The sequence below is a fragment of the Leptonychotes weddellii genome, chromosome 8, assembly GCF_054177405.1.
Source record: "Leptonychotes weddellii isolate Sample4059 chromosome 8, ASM5417740v2, whole genome shotgun sequence".
Taxonomy (NCBI): Eukaryota; Metazoa; Chordata; class Mammalia; order Carnivora; family Phocidae; genus Leptonychotes; species Leptonychotes weddellii.
The window spans coordinates 106,427,433-106,451,535 of NC_138376.1; the positions used below are offsets into that span (position 1 = coordinate 106,427,433).

The following is a 24,103-nucleotide window of genomic DNA, read 5'->3' on the forward strand; positions in this document are numbered from 1 at the left end:
GATCATGTGATACATGTCTTTCTCTGACTTATTTCACTTAGCATAATACCCTCTAGTTCCATCCACGTCGTTGCAAATGGCAAGATTCCGGGGTTTTTTTGATGGCTGCATAATATTCCATTGTGTGTATATATATATATATATATATATATATATATACCACATCTTCTTTATCCATTCATCTGTTGATGGACATCTTGGCTCTTTCCATCGTTTGGCTATTGTGGACATTGCTGCTATAAACATTGGGGTACATGTACTCCTTCGGATCACTACATTTGTATCTTTGGGGTAAATACCCAGTAGTGCAATTGCTGGGTCATAGGGTAGCTCTATTTTCAACTTTTTGAGGAACCTCCATTGTGTTTTCCAGAGTTGAATTGCCTCCTTTTATTAAAAAAAAAAAAAGAAATGTGAAGAAAATAAACTTGTCTCTTATATGTTAGAAAAATATGATTTTCAAGGTAAATTCTAGAGTTTGAACAAATTTAACCTACCTCCATACATATACCCATCTACTATAGAGTAGGCGCCATTAGACCTATCAGATAGCAAAGGTAAAATCCAGATAGTAATATAGCTTGAAGTCAGGCATCATGATGTCCCCAGCTTTGGTTTTCTTTTTCAACATTCCCCTGGTGATTTGAGGTCTTTTCTGGTTCCATACAAATTTTAGGATTGTTTGTTCCAGCTCTGTGAAAGATGCCAATGGTATTTTGATAGGGAAGGCACTGAAAGTGTAGATTGCTCTGGGCAGCATAGACATTTTAACAAAGTTTATTCTTCCGATCCATGAGCTTGGAATGTTTTTCAATCTCTTTGTGTCTTCCTCAATTTCTTTCATAAGTGTTCTGTAGTTTGTAGAGTATAGATCCTTTACCTCTTTAGTTAGGTTCATTCCTAGGTATCTTATGGTTTTTGGTGCTATTGTAAATGGAATATGACCCAGCAATTGCCCTGCTAGGTATTTACCCCAAAGATACAGATGTAGTGAAAAGAAGGGGCACATGCATCCCAGTGTTCGTAGCAGGAATAGAATATTACTCAGCCATCAGAGAAGATGAATACCTAACCATTTGCATCAACATGGATGGAACTGGAGGGGATTATGCTAAGTGAAATAAGTCAAGCAGAGAAAGACAATTATCATATGATTTCACTCATATGTGGAACATAAGGAGTAGCATGGAGGACCATAGGGGAAGGGAGGGAAAACTAAATGGGAAGAAATCAGAGAGGGAGATGAACCATGAGAAACTCTGGACTCCAAACTGAGGGTTACAGAAGGGAGAGGGGTGAGGGGATGGGGTAGCTGGGTGATGGGTATTAAGGAGGGCACGTGTTGTAATGAGCACTAGGTGTTATATGCAACTAATGGATCATTGAACACTACATCAAAAACTAATGATGTAGTCTATGTTGCCTAACTGAACATAATAAAAAAATTTTAAAAAAATTTAAAAAAATCCAGATTGTATTTACAAGTTTTCAGATGATTGAGAAGCCTACTTAATTGCCTGTAGCTGTCCTTTCATTACAAAAACAAATCAATTAGCATAGTGTGGCCCATCATGTAAATGGAGGCTTTCTTTATGGACAAGAGGACAGCAGGTATAATTGCTATAAAGATAAAGAATACATGGACTATAATGGGGCACCTGGGTGGCTTAGTCAGTTAAACGTCCAACTCTTGAATTTGGCTCAGGTCATGATCTCAGGGTCATGAGATCAAGCCCTGCATTGGGCTCCATGCTGGGCGTGGAGCCTGCTGAAGATTCTCTCTCTCCCTCTCCCTCTGCCAACCTCCCTCCTCTCCCCCACCCTGCCCGCTGCCAGCCACCCCTGTGTGTGTGTGTGTGTGTGTGTGTGTGTGCTCTCTCTCAAAAAAATAAAATAAAATAAGAATACATGGACTGTCAATGTGAGTACTGGTAAGAAATGGGAGGAAATTAGTTCCATATTTAATATTTTGCCTGTATATAAGCAAAGGCACTCACCTTTTTGGGCTGAACAGAAGGAAACAAATTGATGGTTATTTTGATAAGGAGCAAGTGGCTTTATGGCTTTAAAAAATATTTTGTTCAGACTATGCAAGTATATTCTGGAGTTATTATATAAAAATTGATGCAAATAGAAAGTATAAAAAACAAAAGATTCCCCCATGCCACTGTCTGAAAACACCCATCGTCAACATTCAGCTCACTCTCTCGGAGAGTACCCTACTTGACTTTCATTGCTATCTATCCCTCTGTACTATTTGAATGTTTTTAGGTACATGAAAATCTTTTATAATAAAATGATAGTGAAAATATATATTTTGAGAGAAAATATGAACATAACCATATTATTTGGGATTTTAAAAATAGATTAAATCATATAAAATTGCTGATATTCAACCCTTTCCAACCTGCAAAAATGGCAGTTTCATGTGCTCAACTTAACAGTTGCAGTAGGCTTGCTAGGAAATCTTGAAAGCCTGCAGGAGAGAAGGAATTTTATGTTGTTCATAGTTGCATTCGTAGAGCCTAAAAAAGTTCCTGGAAGGTGAATCTTATCTTTGTTATGAAATATAAAAGGATTGGTACTGATAAAAATAATTTTGTGAAAGTAGAAATAAAAATCATAATACAGTGGAAACCTTTTTAACACCACAGAGAAGGTCAATTAAGGGACCATTTCAATTCCAGTTGGTTCAATAGAATTGGCTCTGGCGAAGCTTAGTCAATGAAAATTCATCAGTGTTGATACAAACTGTTTACAGCCTGTCTTCATAAACACAAATAATAAAGTCCCAAGTGTCACACAAGGGGGGAGGGGAAGCGGTGAAAAACCTCCTGAACTCAAATTAGGAAGGTCTGTGGCTACTATGAAAAGTAGATGGCTGTAGCCTAAACTCAGCAACTGGTTTTTAAAGCCACATTTTCCCATTCATCCAAACTGTCTATACCTTTTCATAACTACATACCCACTGTCAGTATAATGCATTGCTTCATCAGTGGTCACTCAAAATAAGATGATTTACATGACTTGTTTGATGCCTGTCCCTAGTCTTTTAACCTGGGAGACATTTGAACTGCTGTTTTTTAAAGCCATGTGTCTGCCACAGTTGGTGGGGAGCTGTCTGCTGGTGAAGGCATTGTGGAGGCCTAGGCTATGGGTTTTGAAGATGGTCCAAGTTTAAATCACAGCTGTTTCATTTACAAACATGGGACTTTGGACAAGTAATCTAATATTTCTTTGTCCTGTCGACAATTCAATCTCTACTTTCAAAAGTTGTAATTAAATAAAATAGGAGAGCTGAACATGTGATCATGGACGTTTGCACATAGATGCCTCTGATTTTCAGCCAGAGCCATGGTTATTATATGAAGCATTTCAGACCGTTATTGAATAAATGGCTCAGATCTGAGAATCCTAGAATTGGAGAGTGTCGGCAGACCTTACAGATCTAGAGTCTCTGTGTGCTTTCCCGTGTGGTTCATCAAAGAGTAATCAGCCCAACATTCAGGAATTGATTTGGTTTTACTTGAAGTTCATATTGAAGTTGGTATTGAAAGCTAGTTTTTGGTAAATCCTAACTTTTCCCCATTCACCTATTTTCATTTCCCTGTGTTCATTGCTATCTTCCAGCCCAGTAAAGTTGGTCTTGCAACACAGTAAAGGAAACAGATTTAGTCTCCTTGACACAACCAGACACAGTGTCACGGGATGATGTCCTCCTCATGCATATTCAACACTGCCGATTCTTCTTCTTTAAGAAATAATCGCATGTCAGGACATGAAACCTGAGGCCACTGCCCTTATTTAATTAAGCAAGAGGGAACTTGCACATGCCTGTGCATAAAAAATAATCACTTAATGTAACTGAAAATTGTTATCTGGTATGCCCTTTTCCCAATGAGGCAGCATCTAGAGAGATCAAAAGATAATTTATTCTAATATGTTATGTGCAAAGGGGACTGGTGTGTGCCACCTTGCAACTTCATTATAAATGTCATCCTGAGACCCATTTAACAGGCCTGTTATTCTCTTTCATTAAAATCTCTTAAAAAGAAAAAAAAAGTAAGGCAGCAGAGTTTTTATGATACCACAGAGCAAGCGATGAAATCAGTTGTGCCTATGAGCTTCTTTCATTTCCCATGTGTTCATTTCCTGTTGAAGTCAGGAGCTGGGGCTTGTGATGCTAATCTAGGGCACCGCTGGGTCTGAGGGGAGAAGAGACCTTGGATCCTGAAGAGTCATCACACACACACACACACACACACACACACACACACACACACACACACAGCTCCCTCTCTGCCCCAGGGCTCAGCGTAACATCACTTCAAAGTCTATCCTTCTGGAACTTAAGCCCAGTCAGGGAACATGTACCTCTTCTCTGACCCATCAAAATTTCCACCATGTTGGGCAAGGTCCTTTCCCTTGAGGTCAGGGGCTTTTAACTTGGGATCCATATGAAGTTGGCATTTGGGGGGTCATGAGTCCCCTGAAATGATTTCTGCACTTCCCTAGGAAGAGGGTCGTGTGCCAGATATTTTATGTTCATGATCCAGAAAAGGTTAAGAAACAGATCTATCCTAATTTTGCTTTGCTATTTTGAGACCAAAGGGTGTTGGAAGGAACTTGGTCTTGGGGGTCAGATGGATTTCCATTTGGATTGTCTTCAGTAGATTTTAGCTGTGTAGCCTTGGGCGGGCTACAGAACCTCTCTGAACCTACAGTTTCTCAAATGTGAAACAGGGTAAAAATGCCTATTTTAAGGTTGAAGGGACAGGTACACTAAACAGAGAAATAAGTGCTAATTTTATTTTTTTCTTTCTTTCCTTGAATGAAATGAGAGCAAGTATCTGTTCAGTTGTGTTTTGGGCCAGATTTTTCTGAGCATCCGTGATGGTATCTTGCTGGTGCTCAAATGTTGGTTGAATAGATGGTTGGAACGATGGAGTGCCTTGGCTTAGATGAAATTTCTGTCAGCTTTCTCAAAACACTTATTTTTCTAAGACAGATCTTGGTTCTGTAAGATCACCCTCTAGGAGAGAGCCTGGTTTTGTCAAAACCCTCCCAGGACAGTTAGCTCCATGTCCTGTACAAAATCTTTCTACATACTATGTGACAAGATTAGATCTTATTATCCTGTGCAGGAAATCATGATCTGTGCTGCCCTTGTCTACATCAGGACTGGGCACACTATGGCCTGTAGGCCAAATCTGGCTTATTGCCTGTTGTTGTAAATAAAGTTTTATTGGGACATAGCCATGCTCATTGATTTATGTATTGTCTATAACTGCTCTTGGGCTGTGGCAGAGTTGAGTACTTAGGACAGAGAATACGTGGACAGAAAACCTAAAATATTTATTACCTGCCTCTCTATGGAAAAAGTTTGCCAACCCCTGATATATTATTTGTACTCCTTCCTGCAACCCTGCCGGTTTGGTCATCAGATGCCCTTTTTATGGACTGGGAAGTAAGACCCAACAAAGCTAAGTATCTTGACTGAGATCATACAATTTATAGTAAGCGTTTGAATCCAGGTCTATGTGGTTCCATAGCCCATGTTCTTTCCACTAATCACTGATACCTTTCAATTCAGCCCACATTTAGCTGAACCACTTACATGTTTCAGTCCTGTCCGGTGACCATGACTAGCACAGGGAGCAGGCCGTTCAGTGATGTCCCCTAGAATCCTGGTGCAACCTGGTGGCCCTGGCATTTGTCCACAACTTGGCTGAGGTCTGCAGTACAAATTGTATGAATGTGGAAGTAGATGAGAAAATGGAATGAGGATTTCAAGGACTGTTTCTGAAGACAGCAGGGCGATAGGAGTCTGCGGTTGTTTATATGCAAACATAATACTGCTTCCCAAGGGTCGGGAGGTTCAGCATTTCCAGAGTATCCTTGTGGCTGCTGAATGTGGCCTCCGCTCTTGTTTGGTGCCCTTGGTGGGTAATGTGTGCTAGCTGTGCATTTTCAGCCCAGGGCCATTTAGCAGAGACTTTCCTTCTTCAGGCTGTAAGACCGCGAGGGTTTGGGGCCTCCATACTTGCTCATTGGTATTGCGCCTTCACTGGCCCATCTGACTCCAAATGTGAGCTGAAAGTTCTTTCCCAATGAATGAATCCTGATGGAAATTTGATGGCTTCAAGGGTTTACAGATGAGCTTCTATGGTTCTTCTGTTAATACTCCATCTGCCTGTTATTTCTACTGCTCAACATTCATCCTTCCAGTTAATTTTTCCGGCTTATAAACTGGTTCTGATTAAAACAAAAGAAAAAAAAAAAAAAAACTTGGCAACCATCAGCTACTCCTGCTTTAATTGACTGCATAGCCGTGTTTGCCTTGTAATGGTAGTTAAGCTGCCAATAAGGATATGGTGACAAAATTCCAGCCCCCCAGCTGGAAGGAGCACAGTTGCGTGATTTATCCATCTGTCGCAGGATGTGTCTAATGAAAAATGGCTGCAGTGTTCATCGATTGTCACGTAAAAATGGCCACTGTAGCATTGGGTTGGTGAGGGGAGGGGTGAGAAGGCCTGGGAAGGCTAATGTTCTCTCTGATGGAGTCTGTCTTTGTTCTGTCTTTGTGGCCAGCATGAGGGAGGGTCTGTGACTCTTGCTTCATCTGTCATGGAGCTGCTATGGAGGATCCAAAGAAAAGCAGCAGAGCTGCAGGGTGGATAGGAAGGAATGAGAGCTATAATTAACTTTCTGTTTCATTGTGTTCTACAACAGTGACCCTTATTTCTCCAAAGACGAAGTCCTGTAGTCTCACCCTGTAGCTTTCATACTCCATGAATCTTTCAGTTTATGCTGAAAATATAAAACAGATAAAAATGAGGTTGCTGTGGTTTAAGGGGGGGGGCGGGAACCTGGTAAAATTAAGTAACATTCCATTTGTTGTGCCAGTGTAGCTCCGTGGGGAAATAATAGGTTGATTAAAATTCTTGGGTATTGTTTAATTATTTAGAGTGAATGTTCTAACAGAAAGATGATTTTTTTATAGCTCTTTTGGTTTATTCCTAACATATTTTAGTGCCCAGTTATTTTTTTAAGCTTTACAATATCCAGGTACCTCCCCACATATTTCTTTTTCACCTCTCCCATGGTACCACGTACTTCTCATTCGTCAAAGCTGCTGATATTTATGTTTCTGTCTTGGAAACATGTTTATTAGGAACCCATCACAAAACTCAGCTCTACCTGATGGAGACTAAAAAACAAATTTAAAAATTATAAATAATTGTTGAACATTTTGAATTGGAGAGAAACTGATAAGTTAATAGAATTTCGATTTATATTGATGAGGCAGGGTAGTGGTGGTGATGCATCCCCTTTGTAGGTGAGAGAGAGGTATGAACAAGGCATTGAAATCTATATAAATGGTGCTTTCTAGAGTAGCTCACCCCAGATGTACTGGGTACAGCAATTATATTTAGGAAAGAGCAAGGCACGTGCGTGCATGGACTGGTGAGAGTCCCGCCACATGTAATAATTTGTGCATCAAAACAATTGGTTGAGGGTCCTTGTGTTGGCTCTTCCTGGGGCCAAGGCAAGTGCTGATACGCTATCATTTCAGCACAGATTTTTTTTGCTGTGTTTTTTTAAGTCCATGTGCATTTTTATTACCGGTTATAGTTTTTATGTATGTGTGTCATAGCATTTGGGAGTGGGTGTGCATAAGGCTTGTATCACTTGACTGTCAGCTTTGCTGAGCTCATATGTTGTCCTTATTTATGTGTTTGCCAGGGAGAAATGCTTGCTTCCTCTCCAGTTGGCTCTGGAATCCAAGAATGTGAAACTGGCCCAACATGCCTTGGCAGGAATACAGGTATGGCTCTCACTGGGCGCAACCAGGTGACAGAAATTGACGGGCTACTTTGGCATTGAAAGAGCAAATACTTAACATTTTTAAATACTAGCTGTTTAAAGACCTGGACCACAATTTGATTGAACTGGGTGATAACCATAGAGGACAACAGAATTTTCTTATATTTACCAGCATTTCTCTGGGCATAGCATTAGCTTGTTGACCGTTTGTCATCTGACACTGATTCCCAGCTAAGCTCACACAGAAATTAAGTATTTGGAGGAATGTCCAAGTTTAGGAGGGCAAAAGATCCCTAGAGAGACACCTCAAGTTCTGTACCAATCAAAATCTTGTATACATCCAACATCTTTGGTTCTGTGTAGGAGAATTAATGGTAAACCGGAAGGATTTTGTCTTGTTTTCTATTTTACAGCTAGGTGGGTGAATGAATTCATGTGTTTTGTTTCCAGAGCAGGAATGGGAGGAAAAAAAAATTGGCCCAATCAGAAAAGTGAGATTGCTTGAACACTTTCTTCTCTGAGCATTTGTTCATTTGTATTTTACACCATATAGAATAGGTCTAATTCCAACAGTGCAAAGGTGATGACTATATAATATATTGACTTTTAAGTGGCTTAGTTTCTAAGTGACAAGCCTGTGGGGTTTATTCAGGATGGCCATGGATTGGTGGCATTTGTCAGATGTCTTTTCACATTAGCGTGTACTACTTCATCCTTTAAGTGGCTTTCTCATACATATGAAAGAGTGAGAAGACTATGGCTCTTCTTTCTCCAGTGGATCTAAATTAGATAATGTATGTTTTAATATGCATTAGCATTAGACCATTTTAAACATTGTCAGTGTTATTAAAAACTCTTTGCTTTCTCCAAGGTGATTGGGCTAACCGTGACTGTGAATGGGAGTTTTTTTGACCTGCTATGTATGTTCCCTTTTCTCTAGTATTGTACAGATTTCCATTTATTTTTTTTTAAGATTTATTTATTTATTTCAGAGAGGGAGAGAGAGTGCACAAGAGTGGGGGGAGAGGGAGGAGAGAGGGAGAAAGAGAATCTTGAGCAGACTCCCCGCTGAGCATGGAGCCCAATGCAGGACTTAATCCCAGGGCCCTGAGATCATGACCTGAGCCGAAATCAAGAGTCAGCCATTTAACTGACTGAGCCACCCAGGCGCCCCCCATTTACATTTTTAACTCCCAAATGCTCTAAGCTTACAGAACCATGCTTTCAATGGCTTGCTTTATCGTGTTAACTCCAGTGACTTGGTGGACCATGAGTCTTCCTCTGACCACCCTGTTACTTCCTCTGAACTTTCGCATTATTGTAGGGCTTTCCGGTCCTAACCACTTCAAGTCAAAACAAGTTTGTATATAAACTTAACTCTAGGGTGCCCAGCATGCACTGCGTGACTGTGAAAAAAAAATCTCTTTTGAGAGGATGTGGACAAAATGTCAGGGAGTCCTAAGAAGGTTTGAAATACTTCTTTTCTGGATCTGCAGTGACATTCCACTAAGAGAGGGAGTCCTTACACTCTCTTTGTAGAGAGTTCAGAATTCCAAAATTTCTTCACGACTGCAACTCTATGCTGAAGGGGACGAGGACAGATTTAACAGGGATAAATATAAAATCTTACACGAAGGTCTCAAAAATGGACAGGATGGGAAGAATAGCTTAATTGCAGCCCTTGTGAATGAGAATTAGTGATTTCAGGGTGAGTCAGCATAGAATGTACTGTGACTTACAACTAAGCTCATTTGATCTGAGAATATAATTAAAGTTATGCATTGCTGTTTTTTAGCTTTTGGTTTTAGGCAATAAACACATTTAATTATCTCACATAACTAGAATTCTAGAGGCAGGCAGTTCTAGGTTTGGTGTGACAGCTCAGTGGTGCCACCAAAGACCCCATTTCTTTTTGTCTTTCCCTTCTGCCATCTTAAACATTTTTAAGACTTTTTTTAAGAGCGGTTTTAGATTTACAATAAAATTGAGAAGAAGGTACGGAAATTTCCCGTTACGCCCCCTACGCCCACCCATGCCTAGCCTCCCCATTAGCACTCACCAGAATGGTACATTTTTTACCAAGGATCAACCTATAATGACCTATCTTTTTTTTTTTTTTTTTTTTTTTTTATATGACAGAGACACAGTGAGAGAGGGAACACAAGCAGGGGGAGTGGAGGAGGGAGAAGCAGGCTTCCTGCAGAGCAGGGAGCCCAATGCGGGGCTCGATCCCAGGACCCTGGGATCATGACCTAAGCCGAAGGCAGACGCTTAACCATCTGAGCCACCCAGGTGCCCCTATAATGACCTATCTTAATCACCTAAAGTTCAGAGTGTACCTTAGGGAGCGCTCTTGGTTGCATTATTCTTTAATGTCAGACCACCCCTTAAAGTGTGACATTCACTCTGGAGGCCACATTTTAAGCAGGAGAGGATCTGTGAAGCCATCTCACACCAGGAACATTTGAAGATGCCCAAGGAGAAGAAAAGACTTAGGTGGACTTCACAGCTGACTTCTGATATTTTAGCTTAGTCCTTGTGGCTCCAGGAAAAGATGAAGGAGTAGGAGTTCTAGGGAGGGTTTTGGTCTAATCTAAGACAGAATTTTATGAAAAATGAGAGTTGTCCCCTCACAGAAAAGAACTGTGCGGTGTAATATCTCCTGAGAGACCTCATGAAAGTGAACATCTTCTCATTCTGGTTTTTGTGGGGTTCATTTTCTAATGAAAAGTGCATTAAGACTTGTGAGTTCATGAATACTTCTTGGGTAAATGACAGTTCATGTTAGGAAGGTAAATATCTGAAAAACGAACTTGTCTACAAGACCTTCTCCTTTCCTGTGACAAAGCTACGTTCGGAGAGGGTATGTGTGAATGTGGCTTTGGTAATGTGCTAGATTCCCCTGAGCACAGTCATCCTCCATCCCCTCCCACCACACAACCTGTATGGTCCCCATGTTATTTAGAATGAATTATCTAATAGCAGCAAAAAGTCTTTGCCCACACTGTTTGCGAAAGGTTTGATGCATTTTTTTGTTGCCACATAACATGAGTTCTTTCCGAATGGCCTCCACCTCCATGGCTCCTGAGTATGAAAAATTATCATCAGTACGTACTAAGGTACAACAGACTAAGGCAGCAGGGGAAGGCCTATCTGTGATCATTGCCTTGTGCCTTTTTACAGAAGCTTCTGTCAGAAGAGAGGTTTGTATCCATGGAAACAGACTCTGATGAGAAGCAGCTGCTCAATCAGATCCTGAACGCTGTGAAAGTGACGCCTTCCCTCAATGAAGACCTGCAGGTGGAAGTGATGAAGGTTGGTTTGACGTGGCTGCCAGTTTGCGTCACTGGGATAGGAGCAGACTGACCCCCATCCCCACCCCCAGCCCCTCCTTGTTATCTTGGAAGTGCCTCTGCATCGTGGTCCTGCTAGCTCCCCCTTCATTTGGAATGCATGGTTATTCTTGCATATGGTCCCCCAGGATTACCTGGATTGTTGAATAGAAATGACAACTAAGTAAAAAGATAGAATTTCAGTAAATCTGTATGATTTTTGGCCTGATCCTGCATATCCAATGTTGTTAGGTAATGTATTTATCACACTTTGAGAGAATGCACGTGAGTAGGTCCAGCTTAGGGTAGATATGGTCATTCTGCTGCCTGTTTATGTTAAAACAAAGCAATGACCTAATGTTTTCACATATACTAAGGCTTTAGAAATAGTCAGTTTAGGGTCAGGAAGACCATCCTTGGGAACCACATCAGAATCACATCTTTCTTGTCTATCCTCAAATTATGGGAACCTTATCTCCCACATTTCAGTTACCACTTTGGGGGATGGCATCTCTCCCTCCCCTTTCCCTTTGCTCTCCCTTTGAGGATCACCATGATTGGGAGCCCTTTATGCTGACTCTGGAATGTGTCCTATCCTGTGAATGAACAGTGAGTTGAGCCAAGAGGATGGAAATCTCTGCCCCAGAACAGCAGAGCAGCCCAGCTGGAACCATTGGGCTGGCTTTTAATAATGCCATCTAGTCATTTTCTCCCTGGAGGAATAAGTATAGAGAACTATTTAAGAACAGTTGGTGTCCTATAATGGTTGATTTCTTCCTGGAAATGCACCGAAGGATTTCTGTCTTGGATAAGGGACTTCATTCCTCTGGGTTTCGGTTTCTCCATTCAGAAAAGCTGATTTCAGTCATGACGTTTTCTTAATGCCCTGGGCCTCACCATAGCCCGTAGTTGGTGGGTAATTTCAGTGCAGTGACGACGACGACGAGCTGAGACTCTGAAGCCAGCTGATTCACTTTCTAGTTGGATGGCCTCAGGCAGATTCCTTAACCACTCTGTGCCTTGGTCTCCTCATCTGTAAAATGGGGAAATAGTAGCACCTACCCAACAGGATTGTTGCAAGGATTAAATAAGTGGTATTTGTAAAGAACTTAGCACGGTATCTGGCATAAGGCAAGTGCTTTGGAAGTGTTAACATATGCCTACTACTTCTTACCTGCTGCTGCTGAGTCATACTCTCAGTGGGTGCGTCTAGGAATATTCTGTATTTTTTTGAAAGATTCTTTATTTGAGAAAGTGAGAAAGAGCATGAGTGGGGGGAAGGGCAGAGGCAGAGGGAGAAGCAGACTCCCTGCTGAGGAGGGAGCCCAACTCGGGGCTCGATCCCAGAACCCCAGGATCATGACCTGAGCCGAAAGCACATGCTTAACCGTCTGAGCCACCCAGGCGCCCCTAGCAATATTCTTAAAGTAAACATTGAGAGTCCCCGAGCCAGCTGATCTTGAAGATCTCATTCATCTTTAACTCTCTTCGATTCTGTAATGCACAGTTTTGCCTTGTCCTCTGACATACGTTTGGCAACTGTGCATTCAGAGGAACCTAAGAGTAATCCCTTTTAGAGCTTATTTTACTTCTCCACTTCCTCGGTGCCACCGTTGAGAGAGAGAGACAAGGCCAGCTGCCACGTAACCACTTCTGTGGCTTCCAAAACCAGTTTGTTGGGTCGTTCTGGTATTACTACGTCTCCATATCCTGGAGGGTGAGCTGTGGTGTCACACGGAGACTCACACCTCACAGACTCATATTATTCAGAAATTCTCCCAGGAATATACCTTTTTGTGGAATACAGGAATTTGTATTAAAAATTAAAAGGGGATGACAGCTTTGTAATAGAGCTGGAAGTCCGGAATTGTGATGCCGCCGGCTTTGCTTTTCTTTTTCAACATTCCTCTGGCTATTTGGGGTCTTTACTGGTTCCATACAAATTTTAGGATTATTTGTTCCATTTCTTTGAAAAAAGTTGATGGTATTTTGATGGGGATTGAAAAAAAATATAATTTGTTGAGTGAATTGCTACTTAACAGTAAAAAAAAAAAGCAAATTACAACAGTAAAGCCTATATAGTTGAACTTTCAAAAAAAAAAAAATTAAAAGGAGAAAGTACCTATTCTTCTAAAAGTCCCGGAGAAGCAGGATGTTTAACAGTTAACACCTGTTTTGAAGACTTAAGCGGGCTTCCTAGTTCGAGCCCAGCAGTGCCTTCTGCTAGCCTTGCGGAGGACAGGAGTTGACACATGTTAACTCTACTGGAAATCCTGGAAAGCCTATCTTAATGGACTTTCTAATGACCCTGTGATAGGCCATTGGTATTCGTCATTAATGTCCGGGAAGAAATCAGGCATTGTCAGAAAAAAAGAAAACAGTAATTTGGCCTGCCATTCTTTAAAATTAGATTTCCAAAATGCTTAAAAAGAGAAGGGCCTTTGCCCTATGCTGTTATTTTTAACCATTTAAACATTGGGATTGGGAGAAAATAATTCAGTTCACAACAAACCTAGCCTTCAACTAATTTCTTTTATAGTATACTTTTATTTTAGACAAACATTTTTAGCCAAGCAGCTAAAAGATGAATGACGAGATAACTAACTATACCTTAGAGTGATATTATTATTATTAGCATCAAGGGAACTTCAGAGCTGGTGGTCCAACTGTGAGAGCCCACAGGGGAGGGCTCCATGATCATTTCTTATTTCTGACATTTAGATTATTTGGGAATAAAGACATACAAATTAGAGCATTTCTGGCTTGGAAATAATAATAATGTTTATACCATTTCTCTATGCAGGAAGAATTTCTGTGGTAACTTTAGTCACCTTCAGAAGCGTGTGCCCTTTTCTCTTGGATGCTGTAATACTTATAATGGGCCAACTAAAAACTCCCAAATACATCCTTGTTTTGCTGATATCAGTACCATATTAAGATGTTTTTGCCACTTGTTTTCCCAAAATGATATTTAACAAAAAGAGAATTGGATGAGCCCTCAAGGAAAGGCTAGATTCCCATTACGAATGAAGGGTATATTTATTCTCGATGCTTCTATGTAACTCATCCTCATGATAAATGATCTAGGCATCTCCTGTAAAAATCCATTTTATATAAATATTTTGTAGGTACTAGAAAATCTTTTAAAGTGAGATATGGTAGGCATTTTCAAATACCTGTACGGTATTCAGGAACAATAAAGCCTCACCATGCAATATAAGACCTTTAGTTTTTATTTATGTCTGTTCAACCACAGCATAGCACATTTTTATGACAAACCCCAGGTGCTATTTTTTAAGAAGCTATGCCATGCATCTTACTCACATATTGCTATCTGGTAGTGATTATAAACACGAGAAATTGAACACTGTCATACTCTTAAGAGTATGTAGTGGTTGTATTAAATTCCTGGAGAGAAACTAATATGGTTTCCTCTTTTCGAGCTTTCTGTAAGATTAAACAAACTAACTAATAATGAAACTCAAGATTCTGAAAGTAGTGTTCTCATTTCGAAAGAAGGCCCTGGACTTTCAACTGGAGGGTTAAAGAAAAAAAAAAAATCAATGATGCTCGCTCCTGACAAATTAAATAGGAATGAGGTTAGATCACTTAGTCTAAAATCTGTTCTACATGGTTTTACTATTTCACAGGAGGGGGAGAAAAAGTAATTTTGATTTATGGGAATGGCCATGGAATCCAAATAAAAATTTTATAGCTTGAGCGAATCAAGTATCAGGACTGTGGAATCAGAAAGAAGCTTCCTCTAAAGATAGATTATCTTAGTAATGGATTAGTAGACAGCAGGGAGCTACTTAATATTTAGGTTAAACACTTGTCTGCTTTGGTAACATTTTCCCATCGTGGATGCCATTTCTGTAAATGCCATGCAGACTCCATAGGAGCCGGGTACATAACTAATGACATCTCTGACTAGAGCAATTAGGACTTTTTTTTCCTCCTCCTTCCTGATAGATGACCTTTAGAGAGGTTATTAGCTGATACAGCTGGCTGAGTCTTTAAAACTGAAGGGAATTGTGGCTGGCCTTCTGCCTCCATAAGTGTGTCGGAGATGTGAGCATCCTATCTGAGGAGGGCAGCAGGCTTTGTGGATAAGGAAGGATGTGATACTGGATACTGAGAAAGCATTTGATGAATGTTCTGTTATTGGATGTTTTACTTTGTGGGCATTTTTTGGTAATAGAAATTATATTGGTGGGATACTTTACAATTTTTAAAGGAGAAATGACAGGGGCTAATAATTTAATATTTATCATGCACCAGATGCTCTAGTAAGTACTTTACATTCATACTCAGATCATACATCTAGTAAAACGGCAGGGCCAATATTTGAACTGTAATTCAGCTGGAGGCCAAACATATGCTCTTAAACAGCAGTTAGATTGCTTGCCTTCTGAGTCTATTCTAAAAGGCACGTGGGTGGTAGTCATTACTATCGCTATTCAAAAGATAATTGAATAGAAAAGTTAAGTCACAGGCTGATAAGGGGCAAAGCTAAAAGTGGCTCAGAATCCTGTGTGTTTTTGGCATCTTCCGTGACCGTGCGTTTTCTCATAGTTTCAAGACCTAGATTCAAATTTGAAGGAAGAATCAGTCTCTTTCCCACCAAATTAGCTAATGGCTCTGTGTGTGTGTGTGTGTGTGTGTGTGTGAGAGAGAGAGAGAGAGAGAGACAGAGAGAGAGAGAGAAGGATTGAGATTGAGATCAGGTTGGGGGAAGGGAAAGAGAATGTCATTTAATGTTGAGGGATTTTTATATTTTACAACAAAAGCCAAGCAAACACCTACAGAAAATACAAAGATGAGTGACCTATGGAAAAAGAGCTGATGGGTATAGAGCTGATGGACCAAAGCTTCGGCGTGGCCAGTGAGAACTCTGGTCTTACAGTGAAAAGGAGAGAGTGCTTTTAAATTATGTACGAACAATGCAGTCAGTGCCTTGGTCTGGGAGAAAGAAACAGGCCAGATGTAAGGACTGTTTCTAAATCCACCCCCCGCCCCCGAGTCATGTCTTAATGGAGGAGTCTCATATTGGCTATTTATCCAGATGGTTAGTTTTGATGCTCATAACTCTGGGCATTTGGTCTTCCAGAGTGCCTCATGCAAGGAATGATCATTAGTGAAGCTTCAGAATGAAATGGATAAATTGCCTTGCCTTCTCATAACAAGGAGAAATCCCTTCTTAGTCTAAAGCTACTGAGACACTTTAGAAGATCTGCAACAGTCTCTGGTATTAAGGAAAAATCCAGTGTTTGATGAAAAATATTTAATTTTAATGTATCATTGTTAGAGATTGATCTGACTTGTTTGCAAACATTATTTCTGTAATTAATGAAGAGAAGTGTCTAAAATGTGTGGATCTGCTAAGTAAATGGTTCTTAAACCACCCATTTTCCTGCTGCTAAGACTGAACGATGATCATCTTTTCCTACTTTGTATACACATTGATAAAATTCTTAATAAGTTTTTCTGCCATGTTTCTTAACCCTTTGCTATGACTGCCTTAGAGAGACAATAAAAATATATGAAGAATTAAGGAGCAAATATCAAAAACCTAGAAATGCAATTTTCCTTTAAATAGTATGCATTATTTTTGAGATGAAGATATTTTCACATTATCTATTTTTTTAAGCGTCACGATTTCCAAGTGCCATGCCATTTGAATACATTTGAGAACAATTTTGCTAAGTGTTTTACAAATTTTCCTCATAATTTTTATTAAGCAAGTATAAATGGAGAGGTCTTCACTGTTTACTTTGGATGTTCTAAATAACATCTAAGGTGATGTGATGAGCACTGGGTGGTATAGCAACTAATAAACTATTGAACACTACATCTAAAACTAATGATGTACTACATATTGGCTAATTGAATTTAAATTAAGATAAATAAATAATATCTAAAGCATAAGAATCAGACAAGAGGATAAGGCTGGAGAAAGGGAAGAAAAGATTTTTATATTAGTTAGAATTCATTTCAGTTGAAACAAGGCAGAAGTTAATTTTCATTTTTCATAGACTTAGGTCAGTATTGGCTGGACTATGTGATCTGAAATCCTTGTTTCTGGAATTTTGTTTCTCCACCTTGTAGTCCATGATGGTGCCATATTCCAGCCACCTGGTGAGGGGACACTTCTGCTTACATCCCATTGGCCAGAATTCAGCTGTATGGCAACTTTTCATTGTAAGGAAGGCTGGGAAGTATAGTCTTTATTTGGGCAGCCATGTGCCCAGAGTTCCGTTCTTGAAAACAAAGGGTATAATGTTGAACAATAACTGGCAGTCTTCCACAATCACTTGTCACATGGGCATCACAGTCTGGTGTATTTTCCCCCAGCAAGAGGCAGCTGACCATCATCCCCTCCACTACCTTTCTTCTGTCGGGGGCAGAGGGTGGCCTTCGGTTCAGAGAGTTGGGACTTTAGCTAAGGCCCAGGGGACTACCTGCAGTGGACCCTTTCGGGAAAGTGCACATTATAATCTCTCCAAATGGTTAATCCTTAACTATTGGTCCAGGCATGACTGGAAAATTTCACTAGTTAGTGAAAACTAATTACATGTTTTAGTATTGTTTTTTTCCCTTTAGTGCCAACCAGAGCATTTGGCACATGGCTTACTAATTGCTTGTTGATTTAGTTATTGACTGATGGAGAGGAGAAGTTTCAGTGGACCACCAGGGTAAGCAACAAGCAAAAGGAACTAAACTTGTGATGATAGATAATAATCTGTGTGAGTTCACAGATGAGAAGAATTAACGCAGATTTACACTTTAGAATGGAAATAACCTCATATATTATTAGATCCTTCTTTTTATAAGTAAATTAAAGCTGTAATGGTCCAGTTACTGAGCTGGGCTTACACAGTGGTTGGTAGCAGGGTTACTTTTTCAACCATTTATATTTTTCTGGAAAGGCTTTGTAACAAGGCTAGGAATTGATCTGGTCTCTGGATGTGTGATATTAGATAGGTGGAGAAGAAAACTTTTCAGACTTGTGTTTAAGTTAACTGCAAGGTCAATGTGAATTATATGGCTTCTGAAAAATAATGAAACCTAATGAGAGAAGGGCAATCTCTTGCAGTAGATAGAACTCACTGAGGAACCTTGAAGTGGCCAAGTATGTCTATGGGAGCAGGGGATGGCATAGGGTAACTGTTCTGTGAAACAACCATTAGACTCTATTGTTTTTAAACTTCTTGTTACTTTTTCTTCTTTTCAAAATATCTGGTAGCAGAGTGGTAAGGGCACAGCTTCTGGAGCTAGAATGCCTGGTGACCTTGGGAGAGTTATTTAACTTACCTGTGCCTCAATTTTCTGATCTGTAAAATGTGAATAATGATGATGCATACATACCTCCTAGAGTTGTTGGGCCTTAAATGAGTTAATATGAAAGAAGTGCTTACAACAATACAGAGCATGGGGTTGGTGTAAGCTTTCATTTTTGTTACAGTTATTAGAAAAGGATATGTGTAGCATAATAATAAAATGAATACCTCTAAACTCGTTCAAATTATGAACCAGAACATAAGAAATAGCTTTGCTTTAAGAGTTTCTTCTTCCTGTCTCTTTTCTTCCTCTGTAGTCCTGCCCTCTATACAGCGTATAATGGTAATTTTCTTCTGTAGTAATGGAAGGGTGTGTACTTCATCATATATTTGATTCCTAAAAAAGGGCTTCATCATATTTACTGTTGAATTGTAGCTTAAAAGAAGAATTCTGTAAATTCTGATTTATCAGTTGTCCACCTAGATAAACATAGGGTGCTAACCATTAGCCATGATTCCATGGTCTACAGAAAACATTCCACCATTTATGCCAACAAATTTCCGTTCCATCCGACTAGGCAGAATTCATATGATTTGGATATTCTAGAAGAACTTTATAATTATTAAATGTTTAACATATGGAGAATCAAGTTGGCTTTAGCCCTTTAAATACTATCTTGAGGAATTTGGTTGGTCATGTGTATAAGCATTGATTATAAAATTATCAAAAGCCTCATGTATATATGAGCAGAGACTCTCTGAGATGAGGTGCCCATTCTGAGGAGAGTCTGAGAGGGAAAGAGAGAAGGAAGGAGTAAAGGTATTATCTGGGACATACTGATGAAATTTACTTCTTAAAATGTCAGCTGTGAGATTAGGTCAAATAAATTTGTTACAGACTAACCTAGAAGAAGACAATTCATTGAACTTTTTTATTTGTTTTCTTTTAGACTTATTCTCGTTGGTTTGTTCAGTGAATGTATTTTTGTTACCAGCAATATATAAAACTTTGTAGGATTAAAAGCAATACATCCAAAGGCAAGTGTTCGTAATCTAATAGGAAAGAGATAACGATGTACCCATTTACCATAATTCAAGGTAGTTGTCTATGTTGTCGCAGAAGTGGAGTTGGATAAATTCAGAAGGAGAAACCACAGTGAGCTGGGAAATCAGCATTTTAAGGAGAGGATACTGTTTGAGTTGGAGTTTGAAAGGTGTATGGAATTCAGACAATTATATATATAGAGAGAGAAGAAAAGCCCCGCGGATGGGAAAGCATGGGCTTACACTGGGATTACTGAAGGCGGGTGAGCCATGAGGCTGGAGGGGAGGTTGAGGGAGATTCTCCAGGGCCCGGTCAGAGGAAGCAGGAAAGGGACACTTCCAGAGCTGGGGGTTAGATGTCGAAGGGGCGGGGGAAGAAGGAAGTGCTTTGCAGGATGGTCTGCAGTCAGCAGGACCGAGTCAGAGGCACCGGTGAACTGGCTAATTGTTAGAGCCTAAGCGAGAAGTCCTGAGGGCATGAATCATATTGGTGGTAATAGGAAGGGTCCTGTGCAACGCTGTGCAGACAGGTGCACCCCCCTGCACCGAGCTGATCTGCAGGGAGAGAAGCGGGGGCGACGGTGACTGGCAGTGGAGTAGGTGGTAAGTAGGCAGGGAAGGAAAAATCCAAGATGATTACGGGACGAGGAGCCAGAGTTTCTGACTGAATGGTGGATTTTAAGGGGCCAATTTAAGAGAGAGATAGTGAGTTCACATTCTCAGATATGAAAGAATTATAATATTTTTAAAGGATAATTTAAAGAAACACAAGTAGTTTAGCACTAGAGGCTTTCCAAAATGGAAGAAAGTTCACTGTAAATCCCATAAGCATGACTGATTTTTGTATATTTGTTTCTAATCATATCTATTTATATGTTCACAGTTATATTCATTGTGTATATAGGATTTTATTTATTTTCACTTTAGATTATAAATATTTCCCACATGGCTATATTTATTCCTTCAAGTATCATTTTAATGGTTGTATAATTAGGAATTTGAGAGGTGGGGAAAGTGTTGGTTGTTTACCATATTAGAGACTTGATGTGGTTGACATGATTTTCATGGAATTGCATATATTCATTGGTGATGTTGAGAAGCTGAAATTAGGGATGGAAACTTGGAGGAAATGTTGGCTCCAATGATAAATTTGTGAGGCTCTAGTTAGAGGGAAGAGTTACGAGAACTTGCCAAGGGAGAGAGTTTGGAGTGAAGAATAAGAATGGTTTATTTATTTGTTCAAGTGAATTAGCCAAGTTCATTATAATCTAATATTCACAAAAAAATTTTTTTTACAGCTATCACTGGTACAGTATTTCCTAGAATTAGGTGCTAAGGGCATATTGATAAATATGAATGACTATCAGACTTACTACTAGTGGTAACAAATCAAGGCTAGAAAAGACATGACCATATGCCAGTGAATAATTAGAAATGTTTTCCAAACTGGGTACTCAGGAACACTAGCAAAATATTCTATGGACTGAAAAAATATCTCAGAATAGCCATTTGCCAGAATGTGGGCAGGTTGAACCAAAAAGTGATTTCTCAAATTTTCTGTCACCTCAGCCTAAGATAAGTCAATTTAAGTCCTAAGGGTAGAGGCTTCATGCGATACAATAATTTCGTTTATTTTCTTTGAATCAAAATAAAGATTGGGGTCGTAGCTCAACTACCTCTTGTTACCTTCAGTCCGGGATCTCTGAAGCATAGTGAAGGATCAGTGGGTCATCCCAGATGCTCTCTGAAAGTCCTGGATTCTAGCTCCGAGACTTTTGGAAGCAGAGTAATGTTGTAGGGGTTCTCCGCTATATTCACAGGGCGGGTGGGGTATAAGTGATCTAAAACCGTGGTTCTCAACTGGGGACTAGTTTGTCCCCCAGAGAACATTTGGCAATGTCTGGAGACATTTTTGCTTGTCACAACTGGGACTGCCACCGTCATCTGGAGGGGAGAGGCCAGGGACGCTGCTAAACATCCTACAATGCACAGGACAATCCCTACCCACCCCCCAAAAAAGAATGATTTGATCCAAAATGTCCATAGTATTGAGATTGAGAAACTTTGATCAAAATAAGGAAAAAAATGCTTATTTTGGGCATCCACATTTTAAATTTAGATAAGAAAATGTGCCCTGACGTTCTGTATGTACTTTGACTGCCCCCATCCCCACTCTGAAGATCCACATTCTACCATTCTGCCCGTCTCCAGAAGACGGGGTCTGCTTTGTTGCTCGTGCGTGGACCCTGAGGGAGTCCATTTCTAGTTCATGGCCAAGGTGTACTGTCAGCAGCGCACACCCCGTGAGGCTGCATGGGCAGAGGTGGGGCACGCCCTGCACTGAATGGAAAGGCATTTTGTGGCTCAGAATTCCCATGCTCAACACTGAAGTTTCCATCCTTGCTTTTGCCATATTTGACAGAGTAAAAAAAGAATTGGAATGTTTCTAAAGAGAAGGAATTATGCAATCATTTTTAATTTGATGAAGTTTCATGCCAAGATATAGGAAAGGCCAGAAGGAAATGTGCATTAAGGAACAAAGTTAGATTTTTCAGCCAGAACCAGAGCCGGGGTTGAAAATGCGCTTGGCATTAAGAATTTGAAGAGAGTCTGCTCCTCTTCATGCACCAGGAAAGGTAAGGCCTTCTGTGGGGTGTACTCAAGGTTTTAGTTACTTTTTTGAGCGCTAGTGGATTTTGTTTGGTTTGATTTATAAATAACATCTGGTATTTGGAAAAATGAAGCTACAGTCACTTCAAGATGCACTCATATGAAAATTAAGATAATTTTATAGTTGAAGAAAAAGGAAAAGAAGAATTCCTTATTCATTCAATATGCCCCTGTGTCCTCAATGTGCCTTGACTCCCCCAAATCAGCTCACTTCTTGATGGAACCCGTGTCTTCTTCCCTAGGATTAATTTATTAGTGGTATGTGTTACAACGTGTTAAATTTAAAGATCCATGAAAAGATGAAAGCAGCATTACAGCTAGTATGCTCCGAGTTAGACCCTGAGAGCCTTGCCCAGAGTACAGTGTATTTTCCCAGTCACGGTACCCATCACAATTTGTTGCAACCTGTTATTTTATGATGGTCTTCAACATCAGGTGTTAACCCCGCAAGATCACAGATCAGGCTGTCTTTTTGGTTCAGTACTATATGCCCAACACCAACATTAGATCGGATCCCTAGTGACACACCCATAAATATTTGTTGAATACATGACTGGGAGCCTGAGGAATAAAGCACATGGTTAGACATAAAGCAGACATGCAGTTGCTATCTATGAAGGTCAAGAATCCCTTCTTCATTCCAGTAATTGCAGACATGGTCCTGGGGAGGACTCATTTGGAACCTTGGCAGAAATGAGATCTTTGAATCCTAAATCTGAGGCAAGTTACCATTTACTATGTTGAGTGCAAAAGGTAGGTTCTCAGCAGAGCAGAGCGGGAGATCTCAGGAAGGAGAACTGTTCCGTAAGTCTCATGGGAGGTGCCCTCTGGTTAGTAGCAATGATTTTCTCCCTGTCCAGAGTGAGGTCCTGGTAGGTGGCTGGACATCCCGAAAGGAGGCTTACAAAATTCTGGTCACCCTAACCAAGTCATCAGAAACTCTAGGATTCTTACCTTATGTGGTTGCAAAATCTGCCTTTAGCAAATCATACCAACCTGATTCTGGCGCTCAGATTCCCAGGATAATTTTCTTCTGTATGACTGGGCTGTCTTAACACGTTGTCTACACATTTTACAATAATGACCAGGCACGAAGGTGCACAGTCTCATTGAAACTCTGTGAGGGTCATCACTCATGTGGACAGTGCATCGGAGGGGGTGAGCATGGGCCAGGACGCCACACCTCCCGGGGCCTGGCAAGGTGCCTTAAACATGGTGGGCATCAAAAAGTCAGACTTTACTCCTAAGAAGCTTATAAATCTAATGAGGCATAGAGAGGGCACACAGGTTTAAGTGATATGTTTAAGCTGCTCCAAAGAAATGCTATAGAATAAGCTGTTTGCACTTCCTGCCCATTCTGATGGTCATATCTGAAATAGTAATATATTATGCATTTTGAACAAAGTATATCACTGTTCTCTGAAATATGTTCCTATATTAATATCTAAATATAAAGCTTTGTAAAAAAAAAATACGGGAATGGGGGAGATAGGAGAGACATCAGTGCAATCCACTAGAGTGGTAGCAAGTAGGTGGGGAGAACAGCGGTGGGATGATACAAGGTTTCCCATATGGGTGACTGTTGCCCAGTGTGGGAATTCCCTGCATCCCTTCACCAAATGCACCCCAGTCAATTCATTGTCACTGGAATGACTAGGATCTGTCTTTAACTTCCTCTACATCTGAAGTGTCTGCTTTTATCAATCCAATTTACAGTTTGCCCTGGCACCTCTTTAGCTGTGATTTATTGGCCTAACCAGCCTAAAACAATGTGTGCAAAACACTTAACATTGGGCAGTTCAACTGATGTGCGGCAAGGTTCCAGTCTACCTCTCTAGCACCATCTCTAGCCTCTACCTTCGCGTGTGACATTTCCTGTGCTTAGTACGCCTTTCCCTCCCTGTCCTCTCCTGCATCAGCGCTTTGCCCATATGTCATCTCATCTGCGAA

General features: G+C 40.3%; 1 protein-coding gene across 1 annotated transcript in view; it reads left to right on the top strand.

The window, feature by feature from the left end:
• Positions 1-24,103, top strand: part of ARFGEF3 (ARFGEF family member 3) — a 168,969-nt gene that overhangs the window by 32,389 nt on the left and 112,477 nt on the right. The window contains exons 3-4 of the mRNA XM_081829374.1: positions 7,747-7,828; positions 11,011-11,142. Coding sequence (XP_081685500.1) covers positions 7,747-7,828; positions 11,011-11,142 — 214 coding nt within the window. The remainder of the gene's footprint in view (positions 1-7,746; positions 7,829-11,010; positions 11,143-24,103) is intronic.